Consider the following 19419-nt stretch of genomic DNA (forward strand, 5'->3'; position numbering starts at 1 on the left):
GATTGGCTGCAGCATTATTGTATTACAGAGAGAGCAGCCACAGAGTTCAGTGTGAAACCTCGCTCTGCTCGGCCAGTTATCCCTGCTGCCTGGAGGTGGAACTGAGGCACAGGGAGATAAGTGTCTTGGCCAAGGTCGTTGTAACGCCTGGGAGCAGGGTGACCAGATGTCCTGATTTTATAGAGACAGTCCCGATATTTGGGGCTATTTCTTATATAGGCTCCTATTACCCCCCACTCCCTGTCCCGATTTTACACCCTTGCTATCTGGTCACCCTATGCTGGAGTCAGGCGGCTTAAGGGGCAGTCACCATCAGGGGTCAGAGTTCACCCAAAAGGACTGATCGCCAGGAGATCCAGTCCAAGGAGAAGGTACGGTGTGGCGGCTGGCAGGGTCAGGAGGGTCCAAGCAGCAGCTAGCAGGCAATGGCAAGCCAAGGCCAGAATGGAAGCAGGAAGTTATATATATAGGAGCCAGTGATCAGGGCCACGTGACCACGTGGCCTATCAGGAAGCAGGTGGCGGCACCCCGGAAACTGGCCAACCCACATCTGTGAATTCCCTGATAACCTAATGCAGAAGTGCGGCACAATGGCGAAGGTTGCTTCCTGAAATCCCCTGGGTGTGGGGTGTTGGGGGGCCACAGTCACGGTGGGAGGCTGGGGCAGAGCTGGGAACTGAATCCAAAACGCTTGGCTCCCAGCTGTATCCAAAAGACCACCCTTCCAAAGAGCTGTCTCTGTGATCATTCAGGATTCGTATTGGCTGTAGGGCACGTGGTATTGTTTCCCAAGCCCTGCTCACTTTTTCTAAACTTTTGTCCCAAACACATTTTGAAATCAAACAAATCTGGGCCCAAATTTTGCTTTGTGCCAATATCCATAGCAACGAGCCATCACAGGCCTAAAGTGAGGCCACAGGGGGTAGAAGTATAGCTACCTTAAAAGGCCTTAAAAGCTGATGTTGGGGAGTAATTTTACCCCATTATTTATCTATAGTAATAATGCTCCCAGACCTCATGGGGGTGTTGGGTGGGTGCTCATTGTGTTTGGTCATGTCTCCCCCTAGTGGCTGTCTACAGCAGTTACAATAGCCTACTAGTGGCTGACAGCTAGAGGAATTATTCCTTTAATTCAAGTGGTAAATGCTTTGACTTGAGCGCTGGAGGCTAGAGGTTCGCTGGCCCTGTATACAAATAGCCCTAGGGTTGTTGCTCTGAGTACTGGGGACCAAAATGATATAGTGCAGCCATATAGTGAGCAGGATGGGGAGACATTAAAGCAATGGCTTGTACGTGGTAATCAGGAGTCAGCACACATACGAGAGCCTGGTAACTGGTCCATATTTCAAAGCAAAGAGAAGGCTCCAAAGCCAAACAGCCGCAGAAGGCGAAGAGCGGCTCACCTGAAATCCAACCCTCCTTCCGCTGATTTATTTACTGATCGGCTCCTTCACTCGGCCTGCCCGGGCTTTTCCCAGGGACACGGATCACTTTATTAAAACATATGCGTGGCAGCTCTTTGAACGTTTCTCTGTGGCTGTGTCCCAGTGGTCCCCACATTGGGAGCGATCTTGTCGAAGGAAAGGAAGGACAGATGCAATTCAACTTTTCAAACATGCACAAAGGGCCCCGGCAGCAGGAAAGCAGAATTAAGGATTCTCTTTTGGCGTGGAGTTTTTCGGCTAATGCGCCGTGATTTGGAAGGCAAAGTTATTGGCTTGGAGAGCTGGTGATTTTTTCACACTGCTGAGTGAGTGTGTGTAGGGGGCGGGGTATTTCTGATCAGGGGAGTTCAAAGGGCAGACCGTCTAGTTTAACTGCTTCAATCAATGAACTCTGATGTGTGTTTCACCAGCGCCACCAGGCTCCGATTGAGATCAGGGCTCGATTGTGCTCGGCACGGTTGTGTGAGCCCCTGCCCCTAGGAGCTTACGGCAGAAGCAGACAGAGGGCTGGAGAAGGGAAGGATCGCTATCCTTATGTAAAGGCAGGAGGCAGCTGATGCAGAGTGATGACATGTCTTGCCCAGGGCCACACAGGGTGTCTGTGCAGAGTTGGGATCTGAGCTGTGTGGGCTGCTCTGGTGGGCAGGTGAGGGGCAGGTGGCTTTGTCTGCGGTGTGCTCAGGAGAGGGGTGTGGCGAGTTGACCAGTGGGGGCCCATGTTGCTGATCCTGTCTGAGAGCCCCCCATCCCACACCGTCTCCCCAGGCAATGTGATGTGTGGATGACCCGATCCCTGGGCAGCGTGGAAGCTTGTAGGCCAGGCCCGGCCCTCTCCCCACTGATTGTCCGCAGTGCTGGGAGAGGGGAGGCTGCTCTGGGCTTCTCCAAACCCCAGGATTTGTCAGCCCCCCGCTGGGTGTGAACAAACAGATAGATATTAGTGATGGCTGGTGCCTGAGCTGCTGCATGGCTGGTGTCTTGGCCCAGCTCTGCCCTTGTTTGGCTTCTTCACTGGCGAGCAGGAAAGCGAGAGAATTCACCTTCCCTCCAGTTCTCCTGTGTTACTTGTGGCAGGGAGTTCCACAGGCTGATTGTCTACATCAGATCCCAAGGGGTGAGTAGTGCTGCTGGAATCCGTGGGGCTGCTCACCCGAGTAAGGCGAGCCCTTCGCAGGGTTTCCTCATGGGTACCTCCTTGGGCCCTGCACACCATGGCCCAGCAGGCTCCTCTCTACGGCTTCACCCACTAACCAGAGCAGAGCTCCAGATCCCCCAGGCAGGGGAAGGTCACGCTTAGTGGCTTGGGACCTCTCTCATTTTAAGCTGGTTCCAGGCAGCACTGGGAGCCTAAGCAAGGGCAGCCTGCCCCAGTGCCACCCAGATCCCTTGCAGGCCCTACCGCTTTCTGCCTCCTACACCTAGTGGGACCAGAGGAAGGCTGGCGGTGGGGGAAGGCACCGGTCTGAGACTTGGGTTCCATTCCTAGCTCTGCTACAGACTCCATCCATGAACTGGGGCAAGTCATTTAATGTCTCTGGGCCTCGGTTCCCCAGCTGTGTACTCCACATGCCTCAGCTGGGACCTCCGGGCACTAGGACGATTAAACTAATGCTGTCATAGCACATCGCAACGCAGTGGCTGTGAGTGTGTGTGTATGCAGGGTGCCCTCTAGCAGCTAAGGATAAAGGACCTACTACTGCTAACAGTGGCTGGGAGTGTGTGTGTATGCAGGGTGCCCTCTAGCAGCTAAGGATAAAGGACCTACTACTGCTAACAGTGGCTGTGAGTGTGTGTGTATGCAGGGTGCCCTCTAGCAGCTAAGGATAAAGGACCTACTACTGCTAACAGTGGCTGGGAGTGTGTGTGTATGCAGGGTGCCCTCTAGCAGCTAAGGATAAAGGACCTACTACTGCTAACAGCTGAGGGATCCTTCTTTAGCTGGAGATCTGGGGGCAGTTCAGAAGGAGGGACCAGGGAGCTACGCCTGGCTCCCCCATCTCTGTGTGGCCTGGGACTGCAGCATGGCTGGATCCTGCTGGGTGATCGCATTTCCCCCTCCACCAGCCTCATGTCTACCAAGGGACATGCCCTGACTCTAGTCCCCCGGCCTGGGCGCTGGCCGGGCTCCCTCCTGCAGGTGCTTAGGACCCAGAGGACCCCTCTCCTTGCTTTCCCCTTGCCAGTGCCTGCTGCCTGCCGCCGCTCCAGCGCCTGGCTCTGCCTGCCCCGTGACAGCCCGCGGCGGCTGCTGCGCCCGGCCCCGGCGCTTTGGGGAGCAGGTGTGGATGCGAAGCCAAGCCCCTGGCAGCGGCGGGGAGGGAGGCGAGGGGAGGGGCGGCGGCGGAGCTAGGACGGGCCTTGGCAGAGGAGGGAGACAAACCTCCGCGCGTGGCGGAGCCGGCCCGGGAGCAGCATGGTCCTGATCCTGCCCCACATACTCATTGCGGTTGTTCAATTTTTTAGACGGGGCCAGCAGGTTTTCCTGAAGGCGGAGGAGACGCTGCCCAGCTCCGAGGCGCTACAGGTAGGAGCCGCGCCCCGCTCCCGCTGGGGCTCTGCGGCCGGCGGCGCTGGGGGGCTGGGCTGGGGGCTCCGGGAGGTTGGGGGGGGGGGGCTCGCATCCAGGGGGCACCGGGCTCTGCCTCCTCCCGTTGCTGCTGCTTTCTCTCTCCCCCTTCGGGCTTTTCCCTTCTCTCTCTTTTCTCCGGCTTCCCCTTCTCTCCCCATTTCTTGTTCTTTCTCTCTCCCCTCTCTCTCTTCCCTTCTCTCGCTTTCTTTTTCTTTCTCTCTCTTTCCTCCCTCCTCTTTATTTCAACCGCTCTTCCCCTTCTCTTTCTCTCCATTTCTTGTTCTTTCTCTCTCCTCCCCTCTCTTTTCCCTACACTTTCTCTCCATTTCTCTTTCCTTCTCTCTTCTCCTTCAGTCTCCTTTTCCTTCTCTCTTTTCTCCCCCCTTTTTTCAACCTCTTCCCCTTCTCTCTCTCTCTCTCTACATTTCTTGTTCTTTCTGTCTCCTCCCCTCTCTTCCCTTCTCTCTCTTTTCTCCCACCTCTCTCTCGCCTCTCAATCTCTTTTCCTTCTCTCTCCCCTTCTTTCATATTCTCTCGCCACTTTCTTTCTTTCCCCTCTTTCAACATCTTCTTTCTCACTCTTCCCCTTCTCTCTCCCCTCCCTTATCCACCCCCATCTCACTCACAAGCTCTTTCCACCTTTCGCTCTTGTCCCTCATTCATTCTCCCCCCCTCCCACTCCCCACTTTCAGCCCCCCCGCCCGCCCTTGGCTGGCGGCGATCGGGGCTACGGGAGGGGCCGGGGGGAAGCGGGCCGTGGGTGTCTCTCGCTAGCCGGGGTGAACTTTCCTGTTGTCAGCCTAGAGCCTGGGGGGGGTCCCGGCTGCAGCGATCGGGGGCCGGCGGGGCGCGGGGCGGAGCCCCCCGGGGGTAGGGGGCCCCGCCGCACTCCTGGGGAAGCCGGGTGGGGCTGGGGGAGGGAGGTTCCGGGGCGGGGGGACGGGACGGGTCTGCGGCTGCTTTGCACCGGGGCTGGCCCCGCGCCGCCCGCCGTGTTTGCTCCGAGCCCCGGCCCGCGGAAAGCCGGCGCAAACTTCCGCCCAGTCACCGCGGCGGGCCCGGCGCGGCTCGCATCCCGGGCGGGTTCCCCCCCGCCCCACCACCCTGGCCTGGCCCCTCCGGGCCCCGGCAGGGTGGGCAAGGCAGAGCGGGCCCCTCTGCCCGTGCCTTGGGGTGGGATCAAACCCGCTGAGGCCCGCGGGGCGGACTGGCCTGCCAGCCCAGCTCATCCCCCCTTGGTGCCAGCTGGGGGGGCCTGTCTGTTCCCGCAGCCCGCCCCTGCTCCTGTCACGCCGCCGGGTAACTGACCCGCCCGCCGGCTCCGGATCCAAACCATGGCAGGTTGCGCCTGTTTATTTTTACCCAGCCGGTTTATTGCCCTGCCTGATACGGTAACGTGCCAGGGACTTCCTGGGAACCCGCAGGAGCCACCGGCTGGGGCTGGGGCTGGGGAGAACAGCCCCCCCCCCCCAGCGCCTCCACATCCTCCTGGCCGCAACCCCGGGGCTGGGGTGGGGGATTATTATATTCCTGCTTTATAGCTGGGGAGTTTGGGCACAGAGCAGCCAGCTATGCCCAGATCTGGAGCTGGGGGCGGGCCGGGGCGGGGAGGGCGGGGGTGTCATTCCTAGCTTCAGGAGACATGCTCCAGCCAGCTCCCCATAAACAGAGTAGCAGCCAGGTCCCAGTACATCCCCCTTGGGGGCCAGGGGCATATTGAGGCTGCCAACCCAGGGGCTACCCCTCTCTATGTAACATGCTCGCTGATCAGAGCTAGCCCATGTACCTCTCCTCCACCTGGAAATCACACGCCCAGCTCCAGGGGTCGACGTACCCCATGTGGCTTGGCCCATGGGGGGAGGGATAGCTCAATGGTTTGAGCATTGGCCTGCTAAACCCAGGGTTGTGAGTTCAATCCGTTGAGGGGGCCATTTGGGATCTGGGGCAAAAATTGGGGATTGGTCCTTCTTTGAGCTGGGGGTTGGACTAGATAACCTCCTGAGGTCCCTTCCAACCCTGATGTTCTATTATTCTATATCACAGAGGAAGTCTGTGGCAGACCATAAACGGGAACCAAGATCTCCTAGATGATCTCCTAGTGCTCTAACCCCTGGCCTCTCTATCCTCCCAGGGCTGATACCTTTTGCTCTCTGGTAGTTTCTGGTTAACACTAAATTTGAGACCTCTTGGCAGAGGGCAAGGAAGGGCAGTCTTGTGCTGAAAGTATACAGGTGGGAGTTGTGCTCTAGTCCCGTCTCTGACACAGACTCCCCACAGGACCTTGGGACAGTCACTTAATCACCCCTGTCTCGCTCAGTTGCACCATCTGTAAAATGGGGATAAGAATGCTTACCAGCCTGGCTGGGAGGCTTGGTTTGTTAATTCTCCAGTGGAAGCTGACAGTGAAGTGTAAAGGGTTATTATTACAACTGTAGCAGTATGTCCCCCAAATACCTGACGTAGCAATGTTTTCCGTGTTGCAGTTTGTGGAGGGGGCTGGTGGAGTGTAAGGCCTCAGATTGCTCTGGACAAATAATGAAATCCATATTTGTATTACAGTAGCCCTGAGCAAATACCCAATAATTGACAGTCCCTGCCCCAGAGTGGTTGCAATCTAAATAGACAAGATGGGCAAAGGAAAGTTCATTATCTCCATTTTGCAGATGAGGAACTGAGGCCCAGACAGGCCCAGATCCTCAAAGGTATTTAGGCACCTAACTCCCCTAGGATACCTTTGAGGATTTGGGCCAAAGGGAGTCTGTGGCAAGGCTGGACATTTTAACCCAAATCTCCTGGGGTCCAGTCTAACACCTGAACCTAGCAAGGTACTGGGGAAGCCAAACACCACAGACTTGTGCTACTATCTGACAACCTGGAAGTGAAACTGACTATATGCAAACTAAAACTGACCATTCTAGTTCCACTGTCCTTGCTGAGGGTGGTGCAAACTGCCGGCGAAGAGCACCTTGGATTGAAAACAAATCCAGCCAGTTTTTAAAAGCTCAGATGTCATTAATATCATACAGACCAGGAATTCTTTCCGTACTCTCCTATGTGGGAGGCGATACAAGGTGTTTCTTATACTCTCAGAAGGTGACTCAGGTGGTGCACAGGTCTCATGTAGGACCTCTCTACAAGGGAACTCCATCCTCCAGATTTGATCTGGAAAATGTCCCTTTGATGCCCTGCTTCCTTAGCAGCGATGTTGGGCAGTGACGGGGTTTGTTAGCCAGAGATTTGTTCAGGGCCCCTGTGCCCTTGGAGACTTTCCCGCACGTGGGATGGGACCTGGCAGTGTTACTCAAGAGCCCACGAATGCAGGGAGGGGAATGAGCTGAACAAGGTTGAGAGGCAATAACCGGAGACAAAAAATGGCCTGAAAATAGCTGGGGGCAATGGCAGATTGATTTGTGATTGGAGAACAGGGAAAGAACATTTATTTCCCTCTTAACGAAAAATGTCTGGTGATGGGGCGTTTAACACAAACCAGTGTGCAAAGAGCACTTGGGGCTTGTCTAATGCACGCCCGGCGGCATGGGGGTGGGTCGCAGTCCAGGTGCCATCCAAGGTGTTCTGCTCTCGCTAGAGCACAGGAAGGGCCGTGTGTCGCTCCCGGCTGGCCAGTTGAAGGAACAGCCTTTGCAAGCAGCAGGGGGAGCGGTAGCCAGCCCTCAGTGCTGGATGGGAGGCGGAACCTCTGAGGGGGAATAAAGGCAGGATAGGTGAGAGGGAGGATGATCCAGTGGTTTGGGTGTGAGTTTGCCACGTAGGAGACCCGGGTTTAAGCCCTGCTCTGCTGCAGGCTTCCTGTGTGACCGTGGGCAAGTAATTTAGTCTCTCTGTGCCTCAGTTTCCTATCTGTGCTGTGGGGATGATAGCACTGCCCTGCCTAGCAGGGGTTTCGGGAGGCTATTCCGTTAAAGAGTGGGAGGTGCTCAGATACTGCTGTAAAGGGGGCATCATATAAGTACCATAGATAGTAATAAAGAGGAAAAACAGGAGATCCCAGATCATTCTCCTCATAGACACTCTGGTCCCTCTCGAGGCAATGGCAAAGCTCCTTTGGAGCTCAGTGGGCATGGGAGTTGGTCCTGGCTGCCCAGGTCTGCAAAAACTCTTCCTTGTGCATGGGCTTGACTCCTGCTATCCTATGCCTAGTAACACATCATGACTTGGATGGTCACACAATGACTCCTGGGGGGCTAAGAATCCCTTGACATTAAGAACATGACCCCAAGCCAGACCCTGCCAGGCTGACCCATGCTGAGGAGCCAATCTTTCCTCTGGCTGGCCCACAGGGTCGGTGTGAGCCCGGGTGGCGGGATCTAGCCTTCTGCAAATTGTAGCAAAATCACCAGTAGTAGGAAATCAACAGCTGGGCTGGGTCTATGGGCACTGGGAGGCAGTGTGGAGCTGCGGACAGGGTCCAGGACCAGCAGGCAGGTCTGTTCCCACCTCTGCTGAGTGGCCTTGGGCTAGTCACTTACTCTCCCTGGGTCTTGTCAGTCCGTGGGACTTGGAAAGCGCTTTGAGAGCCGGGGGTGAAAGAGCAAAATATTAATCCTGCCTGGGCCCCAGAGGGCACCTGATGAGGGGTCTTCCATTGTGGGCTCAGGCCAGTAGAGATTAGCAAACGCTGGCAGGCACATCTCCTGACATGGAAGCCTGTGAAGCTGGGGACAGTCTGAACTTTAAAGCAATCAGTTACCGCTCAAGGCTCAAACCCTGTGCGGTTCACTGGGACCCGGCTTCCGCTGAAGGCAGGATCGGACTCTGCCGGCCTGATCCAAAGCCCATTAAAGTCAATGGGAAAGCTTCCACTGATTTCAGTGGCTTTTGGCTCAGGCCCTCAATGGGTCACGGCCGACCCTGCTATGCCCTGACAGCTCCTGCAAGCACAGAGGACGTGTGGGAGCAAGGCGCGCATGCCCGGGCCCTGAGGTGGAATGTGCAGTTGCGAGCCCGGCCCCTGGCGAACGGGGTGGATGCCGTTCTGTTTGTTGGAGGTGGAGTGTCTGTCGTGCTGGAGGTTGGCGTTGCCGGTCTGATCGTTGCAAGCACTAATTGGCGTGTACAGTAATTGCAGATCACTGCTTGGCCCTGTCCTTACCCCCTGGCCTGAGGAAGGGGAGGCCCCGCCCTGCAAGCCCTCACACATGCAAACGTTTCAATAGCAGCTGTCGTGAGGAAGCACTGGAGGATCAGGCCCTGATTTTGCACGGTTACCTGCCCACCCCGTAACTCCGCCGGGGTAGGTGCGAGCGGGATGGCACGGTTCAGGCCCCCCATCCGCTGGGAAAGGTCAGTACCAGCACAGAAGGATCATTCCAACGAGCAATGGGACCTTTCCTCCGGGTTTAAGTGGCCTCCGTCCGCTTCTGGGAGAAGCCTCTGGCACTGCGAATGCTCCTGCAGCCTGTGACTTTTGGAGGAGGCATAGGGACGTGCTGGCAGTATCGGGCAAGGCAGCTGGGGTAGATGGAGCATCCCAAGTTAGGCGGGACAATAACATGGAGGCACGGCTGTGGTCGCCACCGAGGGGAGGGTAACAGGAGTACAATCAACCCAGCGAGTCCAGGCTAAGCAGCTGCTCTCACAGCAGCTGGAAAGGGAGATATGATTGGGGGTATGGGGGGGGGGGCGGAGACATGGCTCAAAACAGTGAGCTTCCGAGTTTCCTCGCGTGTGGTTTGCTTGCTAGACAGCGCGAGGTGTCCCTCTGGTGTGTCCCTCCCCCGCCCCTTCGCCGGGTGGACCCCATGCGCTCCAGGCTCTGATCCGCACAGCCGCCTGGAACAGCTTCTACCTCTGAGGTCGCTCGCGGCTGCAGAGAAGTGAGATTCCTGCAGGGGACTGGAGGAAACGGGTAGGACGGCCTCGTCTCCTGCAGACAGAGCACATCCACTCACAGCCTCGGCGAGCTGCCCTGTCCAGAGATCCCTGCGACCATCTCGGGGGCTGGTGATGGGCTTGGAAGATGGAGAACATCCAGGACAGTGTAAGGCCAAAAACCCTTCACTTTTTATTCTTAATGCCAAGGGCAGTTCCTGAAATTCCTAGTCCCTGCCCAGACCCAGCTCATTTGTCTCTCCCTCTGGTCTCACCCTGGATCGTCAGTTCCCGGCTTTCTTCTGCACTTTTCTGCCTCTCTTCTGTTCCACTCCCTCTTTCTTTCTTTCCCCTCCTTTCTCACGCTTTCCCTTCTCTCTCTTCCTCGTCTGTTTCCTTCTCCTCTCCTTCCTCTGGTTTTTCTCTCGTCCCGGTACGGATGTCTCTCAGTTGTGTCCATGCCACTGCTTTTTCCGTATTCTCTCCCCCCCTGCTCTGCGTGTGTGTTTGTGTGTGAGCTTGTGTGTGTCGCACGCACCCCTTCCAAGTTGCGTAGTCATCAGGTGTTTGTGTGAGTATCTGTCAGAGAATCTTCTGCAGGAGACTTAGGAGGCAGATCCTCAGCTGGTGTCAATCAGCATTGAAAGCAAGGGAGCCCTGCTGATTTACACCAGCTGAGGATCTGGTCTTTTCCCCCCGCAGGGGCCTTATGACGCTGCCTTTAGGCTCTTTCATCTCATGTGCCAAAACTATTTGAACATACCCGAGATCTCCCATTGAGATGCATGCTGCAGCCCCAGGAGAAGCAGCCGCAGGTTCTGAGCTGCCATCTCCCTGGTGCCAGGACAGAACTGGCAGCGGTGGGGGGAGGGAGAAAGGGCACTGCTGGTCAGAAGCTACGTGAATCTACAGCCAGTGACCCCGGGGGTTATGGGAGGTAATCAGATCCCAGGCTTCAGGGCGTGAGCTGATCGTGTCAGGGTCAGGAAGAGATTGTCCGCTACACTGTTGGGCTCTTGGCGAGGGGTGTTTGGGGTGGGAAGACCACATTCCTCGGCAGCGCTGGGGTTAGCCACTGCTGGGGGCCGGTCTGACCTGCTGCGCTCTCTGCTGTACGTTGTCCTGGAGCCTCTAACAGCCCAGGATGGGAGCACTCCCCTGCAGAGCAGGGAGCATTGTCTATATGCAGAAGGCAACAGTGAAACCAGCGAGAGGCTAGGGCCCTATTCTGCTTCCATCCGAGTCAATGGCCAAACCCCAGAGTGAGCAGGACCTTAAACTTCTAGCGTCTCTGATCCCTAAGACTTGCTGAAGGCCCTTTCTGGCCTGCCTGTTGTTGGCTTGCTGAACCCTTTCTACCTGCCCTCCCTGCAGGGAACGAAGCCATTGTGTTGGGCCCCTGCTCCCATCCCACCAGGCAGCAAACTGGACCCCCTCCCATGGAAGGCGGGACAGATATTTCACCGGGGCAGCTAAGTTTGCATGGAGCCTTCGTCAGTAAATACGGAAAGTCTAAAGAGACAGAGGGCCTATTCCCAGCCCCCGCATTTGCAGGGAGATCAGCTCCCCCACCGTGAAGCGCAGCGTCTGCCCGAGGCTTGCGGTTTGGGTGTGTGTGGGAAATGCTGCCCCCTGCCCGCAAACTACACCGAAGTTAAAAAGTGTGTGTGGGGGGGTGTGCCCACCCTGGCTCCCCTGGTTTGGGTGCCGGTGGCCCCCTCACCTCTACAAAGGCTCCGGCATTCTTGCTTCACACACTATCTTAGCCTTAGTTGGGGTCGACCTTTGGACAGGAGGAGACCCAGCACCTCCATGAAATCCACTCGGGACCTGGCTGTCACCAGTTGATTGTACGTACGTAGATGACGCCTGGATATTAGGAGCATAGGAGTTGCCAGACTGGATCAGTCCCAAGGTCCGTCCAGCCCAGTCTCCTGTCTCTGACTGGCCAGTGCCAGATGCTTCAGAGGAAGTGGCAAGAAACTCCAGAGCAGGCCGATGTGGGATCATTTGCCGCCCCTGGAAAACTCATCCTAATCCCTAACAGCTAGAGATCCCTCTTTGAAGCCTGCTAAAATCTTGGCCTCCGTGGCATCCTGTGGCAGTGAGTTCCACAGGCCAATTACAAGGCAGCATTGCATTTGTATCCATTTTGAATTTGCCACCTTTCTGTTTCATTGTTCTTGTGTTTGAGACAGAACAGAAGCACTGGCTTGTTCTGTGTTTGAACAGCGGCTAGCACAGTGGGTCCTGGGCCATGACTCTTGGGCCTTATTGCAAAAGAATTCATAATAATATAGTGATGTGCAACAGCCAAAGTTTGTAGGTAGATCAGAAAGGAACGGGTGTGTGGAAAACAGGGAAAGAGGGAGGGAGCGCAAGAGCTTTTTTATAGCACTCTCCTTTGCAGCATTACTGGTGCATACACAGTATCTATTGATTTGATTTTTTTCTTTGTGCGTGTGTTGCAAAGAGAGGGGAAGGAAGATAGCACACGAGAAATAACTGAGAGCTGCTGAAGGGGAAAGAGGAAATGAGCCCGAAGGCAGCTACTGTACAGAAGCAAACAATGCCAGCCGCGCTGATATCCTTCAGATAACAAAACCTGGCCAGTGCTCTGCTTAGTGGAGATGTTAATTTGTTTATAGGCATCATGTGTCTGCAGGCTGCAGCGTGCCAGGCACTTTCCCAGGAAAGAGGAGATAAGGTGTCCCAAGGAGTTAAGGGCCGTGCATCAAGACAGCAGCGCTTCTGGTTTCTTAATGATCTGGGAACACACAGCGCTCTCCTTTGGAGCGGGGTGACCGGGGGAGGAGGCGAAGGGGTGTGCAGGTGTGTGTGTGTGTGAGAAAGAGAGGGTCCGTTTCGTTGACTGATGGTGAGGTTATCCCTAATCACCCACCCTGTGGGTTTTGAACCATCCATTGTGAAACTGACCAGCCTTTATCTCAGCAAGGATGTTGAAATTGACTAGCCTGTCTCACCTGCTGCCCAGTGTATGACTCCGTTTCCAGCTAGTCAGCAGGTGGCTCGCTCCCGAGAGAGAGCGGCAGAGGGATGCGCAGGATGGAGCGAACTAATGTTGTGGCCCTGAAGGCTGGTGACATGGCGCCAGAGCTGTAACAGGTGGCTAAAGGCTACGTCCCAGCGTAGCACGTGTTGCCGATAAGAGGGGTGGGAAATCCAGTCCTTTGATTTCTCTCTTGACGCTCCCTCGTAGGATGAGAGGGGGAAGGCAGTGCAGCGTGGCAGACTCCTAGTAAATGCCCTTTGCTGGTGAAAATTCTGCTTTGGTCTTGAAGAACACGCCACGGTTCGGCTTGGTGCCTGGTCGGGCGTGTGCGGCTAGAGATGGGGACGTGGGGACAGCGAAAACACCTTGAGCACCACCCTTCCCCCAAACACTGGTGCTCCTTAGCGATATCCCGATGAGCCCTGCAGAGAAGCGATCTCTTGGTGAGGGGAAGGGACATGGCGGTGTCTAGGGATGCCCCCCAAAACATGGGCTGGGAAATCACCCCACCCTTGCCTTTGATGTGCTGGAACGTGAACAAGGGGTTCCCTGCGAGCTCAAAGTCATCTTAGCAGCTTGCCAGGCCCCTGCAGACTGTGCCTCAACGTTTACAGTGGGCTAAATCCTGATCGAGTTACTCCATGGCACCCCCTTTGACTTCAAGGTGAGTAAGCGTAACACACACCCCAGTAGGTCAGCAGCAAGATTGGAACCTGGGATTCCCAGTCCTAAGAGCCTGGGCGTTTGCCACTTGGGCTGAAGGAGAAACTCCATTGGCCAGTGCCAGTAGTGGGCTCTTAGCCACGTATGTGTCCAGCCCTGCGTGGGACACATCACAACTTAGCCAGTGTGAGTACATCGGGACGGAACGAACCCTGGGGAGGACGGAGTTCCAGCCCCAGCCCCGGCAATTGATTCTCAGTGATAAATGCCCATGACGCCATTTGCATCTGCCTTGCTGGTGGAGTGGAGGGGGCCTGTGGCTGGCCCCGATGTTATAGGCGAGGTGGGACAGCAGGAGGACAGCTAGGATGCCAGAGGCTGCTTTAGCCCCATGGCTGTGTTTTGGATGCCTCTGAGCTCGGGCAATGACACGGTGCATCAAGCGTGGAGGGGTGTGACAGCACACTCCGGCGCTTCCACTCACTCCGGTGAGCCAAGTGACCAGACCACCAGGAAGCAGGGCCAGCTGGCGGGGCGAGGTGGGGGCTCAGGGGCAGCCTGGGGTATTGCCCGGTTCGTTGGGCACCGTCGGGCTGGGACCCGACAAGGAGCTGCGAGTGGCCTGCTCCATGGGGGTGAGTGGGAGCCAGAACTGCCGCCATCCCTGGCTAAGCTAAGCATTTCCTGCTTTATGCTTTTCTTAGCCCTTCACGGCCAAATCCATGTAGACAAGACCAACAGAGGGCGGGAGGGGAAACCGAGGCATGGAGAGGGGAAATGACTTGCCCAAGGTCTCACATGAGTTCAGTGGCGGAGCTGGGAATAGAAACCAGCCTTCCTGACACCCCATGCAGCGCCCTGCCCGTAGCACCTGCTGCCTCTGAAACGGTAGCGTAACCGTCTTTGGCATGAAAGGCACGCTAGCCCGATATTAATACTCCAGCTGCATTGGTTCTAGGCTGCAGATTGACATGGGATACGTCCTGGGTGGGGGGCAGGGCGAATTCTTCCTGGGCTTCATCTCAGGCTTTGAAGCACGCAGACAGAACACCCTGGTAAATTCCACTCTAGCAGAAGCTGCTTTTGTCCATAGGAATGCCTAAGCCCATCTCGAAATATATTAAGGTCCTTGACTCCTTGACTTTGATGGTGCAGAGCAGGGCAGGGTTGGCTTGTGCTGCCAGGTTATTATAACTCCTTTACTCTGGTGCATCTTGTTGGAGGATCCCAGCGTCTGCCGGGGGATGGGCTGTTCTGATGCAGATGCCTTTGATGATTGATTCCCCACCAGAAAGGGAGCTAACGAATTTACCCACTGATCCACCTCCTAATCTGCCCGCCCTCATTCAGAGCCCCTTATGGCCAAGTGTAAAGCAATCGCTGCAACCCTAAGGAAGCCATCGCTCAGTCTTCCAGGCAGAACTACCCATCTGTCCCCAAGCTATTAATCTGAGCACGCTTACTTACTTACTCTGCAGCTGGGCCCCATCACATCCATTCTTCCTCTGTCCCCCATATAACAGCTCGGCCCAGTCCCGCTCTGCCATTATCCTGTGTCCCCTGCTAGCAGCCCCTGGGCAATTACCTGCGGACACTGCTATCAATCAAAGCCTAATTGATATGTGTTAGCCAGGAATTACTCTAATAGGGGATAATGCTACTGCTCCTGCAAGAGAGGCTCGGTCCTAGCGGAGGGCGAGGTGTGCATCTGTCTGAAGTCGATGCACCGTTTGCTCCTTGTGTTAGTCCCAGCTAGAGACACCCCCCCCCCGGCTTCAGTACAGCTGTTAGGGAGGCAGCGTGTCGTGGGTGTATCCAGCTCTGGTACTCTTATGGCTTTGCTTTCCCTGGCCTGGGTCTTCACGTTTGGAAGGCTCTGGCCTGCCTCCAGTGGCTGGGGCAGCGTGCCGAAGAGGGGCACTCTGTGCTCTCCCGCTCTTTCTCTGTCATGGCGACTTTCCTTTTCATAGAATCATGTAAGTGTGGGGCTGGAAGGGCCCCCGAGCGGCCGTTTAACCCAGCCCAGTGTGCTGGGGCAGGGCCATGTCCACCTAAACCAACCTTGACAGGGGTTTGTCCAGCCTGGTCTTTAAACCTTCAGATTCCACAATCTCCCTCGGACACCTTTAGCAGAGTTTAACTCCCCTGAGAGTTAGAAAGTTTTTCCTACATTCAAAACTAAATCTCCCTGGCTGCAGATTAAGCCCATTGCTTCTTGTCCTACCTTCAGTGGACATGGAGAACAATCGATCATTGTTCTCTTTACAACAAACCTTTAATGAATTTGAAGGCTGTTATTATGTTCCCCCTTCAGTCTTCTTTTCTCAAGACGAGACCTGCCTGTGTTTTTTAATCTCCTCACAGCTCAGGGTTTCTCGACCTTTGATCATGTTTGTTGCTCTTCTCTGGACTTTCTCCAATTTGTCCCCATCTTTCCTGAAGCCTGGCACCCAGAACTGGACATAGTTCTCCAGCTGGGGCCTCACCAGTGCTGAGTAGAGCGGGACAACGACTTCTCGTGTTTTTACGTAAGACATTCCTGTTAATCCACCCCAGCATGATACCAGCCTGTTTTGTAACTGCGTCACATTGGTGGCTCACATTCAATTTCTGCCCCCCTTTAAACCCACCCCCGACCCCGCTCCTTTTCAGTTCTACGACCGCCTGGCTGAGGTAGTTTCCCACGTGGCTGTTTCCCTTACATCTAGACGATGTCATTAGACTGGAAGGTCTTTGGGGCAGGGACTAAATAATTCTGCATCTGTCCAGCACCTAACACAATGGGGGTCTGGGGTTCCTAGGCCCTCTTGCAATGCAAACATGAAGTGCAGACGAAAAGCAAAACCCTGCCATGTGTAGGGGAACTCGTTACAGAATCTGGGCCGTGCCTTCTCTTTCCTCTCCTGAGTTCAGGACTCTGCACCAGTCCTCGCTGCCTCCCAGAGCTAGGATATGGAACCCAGGTGTCCTCTGCCAGATCTGAGCAGTAAGCCCTACACGCACTGACCGACCCTTTGGTACAGTGCCCTTCAGCATGCACCCAGCCAGCCACAAGCGCTCGGAGGTTTGGAGCTCGGTGGAAGCGATTTCAAAGGTCGCCCAAATGTTACTCCACACTGACTAATACAATGAAATATTAACATCTCCCGCCGTGCGTTTTACAACCGTGTTTCCTTAAGGGAGGTAATTCTCTTTGGGACTCACAGGCTGCCTTGGTGATTAGCAGGTCTGCCCTGGGATGCACCGTGGGGTAGAATTTTGTAAAGGGAAGGAGGATCGAGTGGTTGGGGAAAAGAGACCGGGAGACAGGACTCCTGGGTTCTAGTCCCAGCTCTGGGAGGGAGTGTTGCGCTTAGAAAAGACAAACAAAGGGCGGGAAGGGGAAACTGAGGCCCAGAGCGGGGAAATGACTTGCCCAAGGTCACACATGAGGTCAGCGGTGGAGCTGGGAATAGAAGCCAGCCTTCCTGATATCCAGTGCAGTGCCCTGCCCATAGCACCTACCAGGGACTGGGAGTTCGGGCTCCTGGGCTCCAGCCCTGGCATTGGGAGGGGAGCTCCTGGGTTCTCCTCCCAGCTCTGGGAATGGTGCTGTTCCTGTGGCTGGAGCAGGACGCCCGGGTTCAGAAGCACTCGCCCTTTCGGGCCATGGCCTTGCGGCAGGCGAGACTTCTGCTTTATCACTGGCACACGTGGCAGCTGCCCTTCGCTGTGTTTGCATAACGGATTAGCCATCAGGCCTTATCTCCCCACAGGTATGAGCTGCAGAGCTGCCAGGCCACGGTGAGTCACTCGCCCGCTGGGCAGCGTCGTTTCCAGGACACCGAGAGTGAGCTAGATACTGTGCTCAGCCTGGCATTGCTGCAGCCCGGCACCTTCTGCTCACCTGAGGAGCAGAGGGTGTGGGGAGGAGGGGGGTTTGCAGAAAAGGGAGCTGCAAATTCTTTGGGGGATGGGGGTGGAGGCTGCTTTCTCGCTTCTTTTCCTTGGAGTGGGTCAAATTCTCCTCTCTGTTCCACCCCTCTAATCCCAGTGACTTCCAAGCTATGTGAGGAGAGCTTGGCCCCTTGACGCTCTCTGGAGAGTTCTTGCACATCCCTCTGGGAGCATCCGGGTAGCAGCCGCCAAGAGGAGGGCCTGGTTGCGCTAGGCGCTGCACGCACAGGTAGCGAGCGAGAGAGAGAGACCCTGCGTACAACTTAGGAAGCCAGAGGGGGGGAAACTGAGGCGCGACACAGCGATCCACCCCAGGGCACACAGGAGGTCGCTGGTAGAGGTGGGCCCAGAACCCAGGTCTCCTGAGTCACTGCTGTGTGTCCACGCTGCCCGCTTTGAGGGTGGTGGTTTCTCTCTGGCTCTATTCCTCTGCACATTTGTACCCTCCCCACGCCGTCTCGGAGGGGAAAGCCAGGAAGGAAGGCATCCCAGCCCTGTCTAGAGCTAGGCCAATCTCCTCACTGAGGCTGGTCATCTTCCTGGGAGGGTCTGGTCGTAGCACTGTTAATTATCTCCTGCCATCCCGGGGTGGGGGCCCTAATCCATGTGTCAATGGAACATTTCCACAGAGGGAGGGTCACCTGGCCCCCTGACAGCTGACAGGCGGGAGGAAGCATTCCTGCCTGGCAATGCAAGGCCCCTGAGGCGGGATCTTGGGGGAAGGGAATCAAACCAGCCCAGACAGGAGGACTGGCCTCGGGAATGCGGTGAGCAGAGCTCGGGAGGCTGGGGTCACACGTCTGGAACGGCTGACCCTGACCCAGGCCTGCATGAGGCCCATTCACAACAAAACCTCCTGCTCATGGCTCAGTTCTGTCCTGCGGCGCCGAACGGCCCTGATCCAGCAAAACTCTTAAGCACAGGATCTGAGTCGGGTGGGATGGATTGGATCGAGCTCTGAAAAGCACATGCTGGACCATGGTGTGTTGTGGTGGGGGGGAGGCAGAACCTCGCTATCCCCTGCATCTGAACAGCAGCAGATCATGAATGTGCCCGCTGCCCCCGAACGCGGAATGCTGCCTCCTGCACCCCCCGGAAGCCCGCTGGGGCCATGGCCACTCCCCACGACTCAGCAGCTGGTGGGGGCACAAGGGGTGGCATGCTGCCCCTGGGGAAGCCCAGAGAGGAAGCACAGGCCTGTGCTTTGCAGGTAGAACTGAGCCCCCTGTGACTTTGAGCATATCCCCGTTCCTCCGTGCCTCAGTTTCCCTGTGGAGCTAGCCTGGTTCTTCCCTCCCTAGGGGTGTTGTGAGGGCTGTCTCCTGTCTTCTCTGCATCGTAGTGTCCCAGAGGGGCTGAATGTTACTGAGCATTTGGAGAGGCCAGGTGGCTGTAGGGTTCCCAGAGAAGCATTTGTCTCTGCCTCTGCATCATTTCCTCCCTGCGACACAAACCCATTAGCAGGGCAATAAAGGAGAGGAAAAGGTCTGGGAGTGCCGCTTCACACAATGCAACGTTCAGCAGCTGGACAGGGTCGCTTCTTCCCATTGCGGCTTCCTCCCCCGCCCCACCCGGACTGAAGGGAAATGGGCCGCTGGTCACCTCAGAGTGATCTCCCAGGGTAGAGTGGGGTGGGGTTAGTTGCCTGGCCATCCAGGATCCTCGCTTCAATGCAGGGGGTTAAATTGATCCCCGTGGTTAGGGCTGGGACGAGGTTTTTCCTAAGGCATGGAAGGCTGGTCTAGAGGTTAAGGCACTGGCATGGGATTCAGGAGATCTGCCGTCAATTTCAGTTCTGCCACAGTCCCCCTGTGCGACCTTGGCCGTGTTACTTCATCTCTCCGGGCTTTGGGTCCCCATGTGTAATACTCCCTGTGGCAGAGCCTGTCTCATACCATGTGTCCGAAAAGCAGAACGGGGCCCGGATCTAGGTGCTACTGTAATCCCTGGAACGCTGCCCTCAA

At 56.1% G+C, this 19419-nt stretch overlaps 1 protein-coding gene across 1 annotated transcript in view; it reads left to right on the top strand.

Moving 5' to 3' along the window:
* Positions 1-19419, top strand: part of PDE2A (phosphodiesterase 2A) — a 365874-nt gene that overhangs the window by 91884 nt on the left and 254571 nt on the right. The window contains exon 2 of the mRNA XM_077841678.1: positions 3909-3969. Coding sequence (XP_077697804.1) covers positions 3909-3969 — 61 coding nt within the window. The remainder of the gene's footprint in view (positions 1-3908; positions 3970-19419) is intronic.

The sequence above is a fragment of the Eretmochelys imbricata genome, chromosome 1 (genome assembly GCF_965152235.1).
Source record: "Eretmochelys imbricata isolate rEreImb1 chromosome 1, rEreImb1.hap1, whole genome shotgun sequence".
Taxonomy (NCBI): Eukaryota; Metazoa; Chordata; order Testudines; family Cheloniidae; genus Eretmochelys; species Eretmochelys imbricata.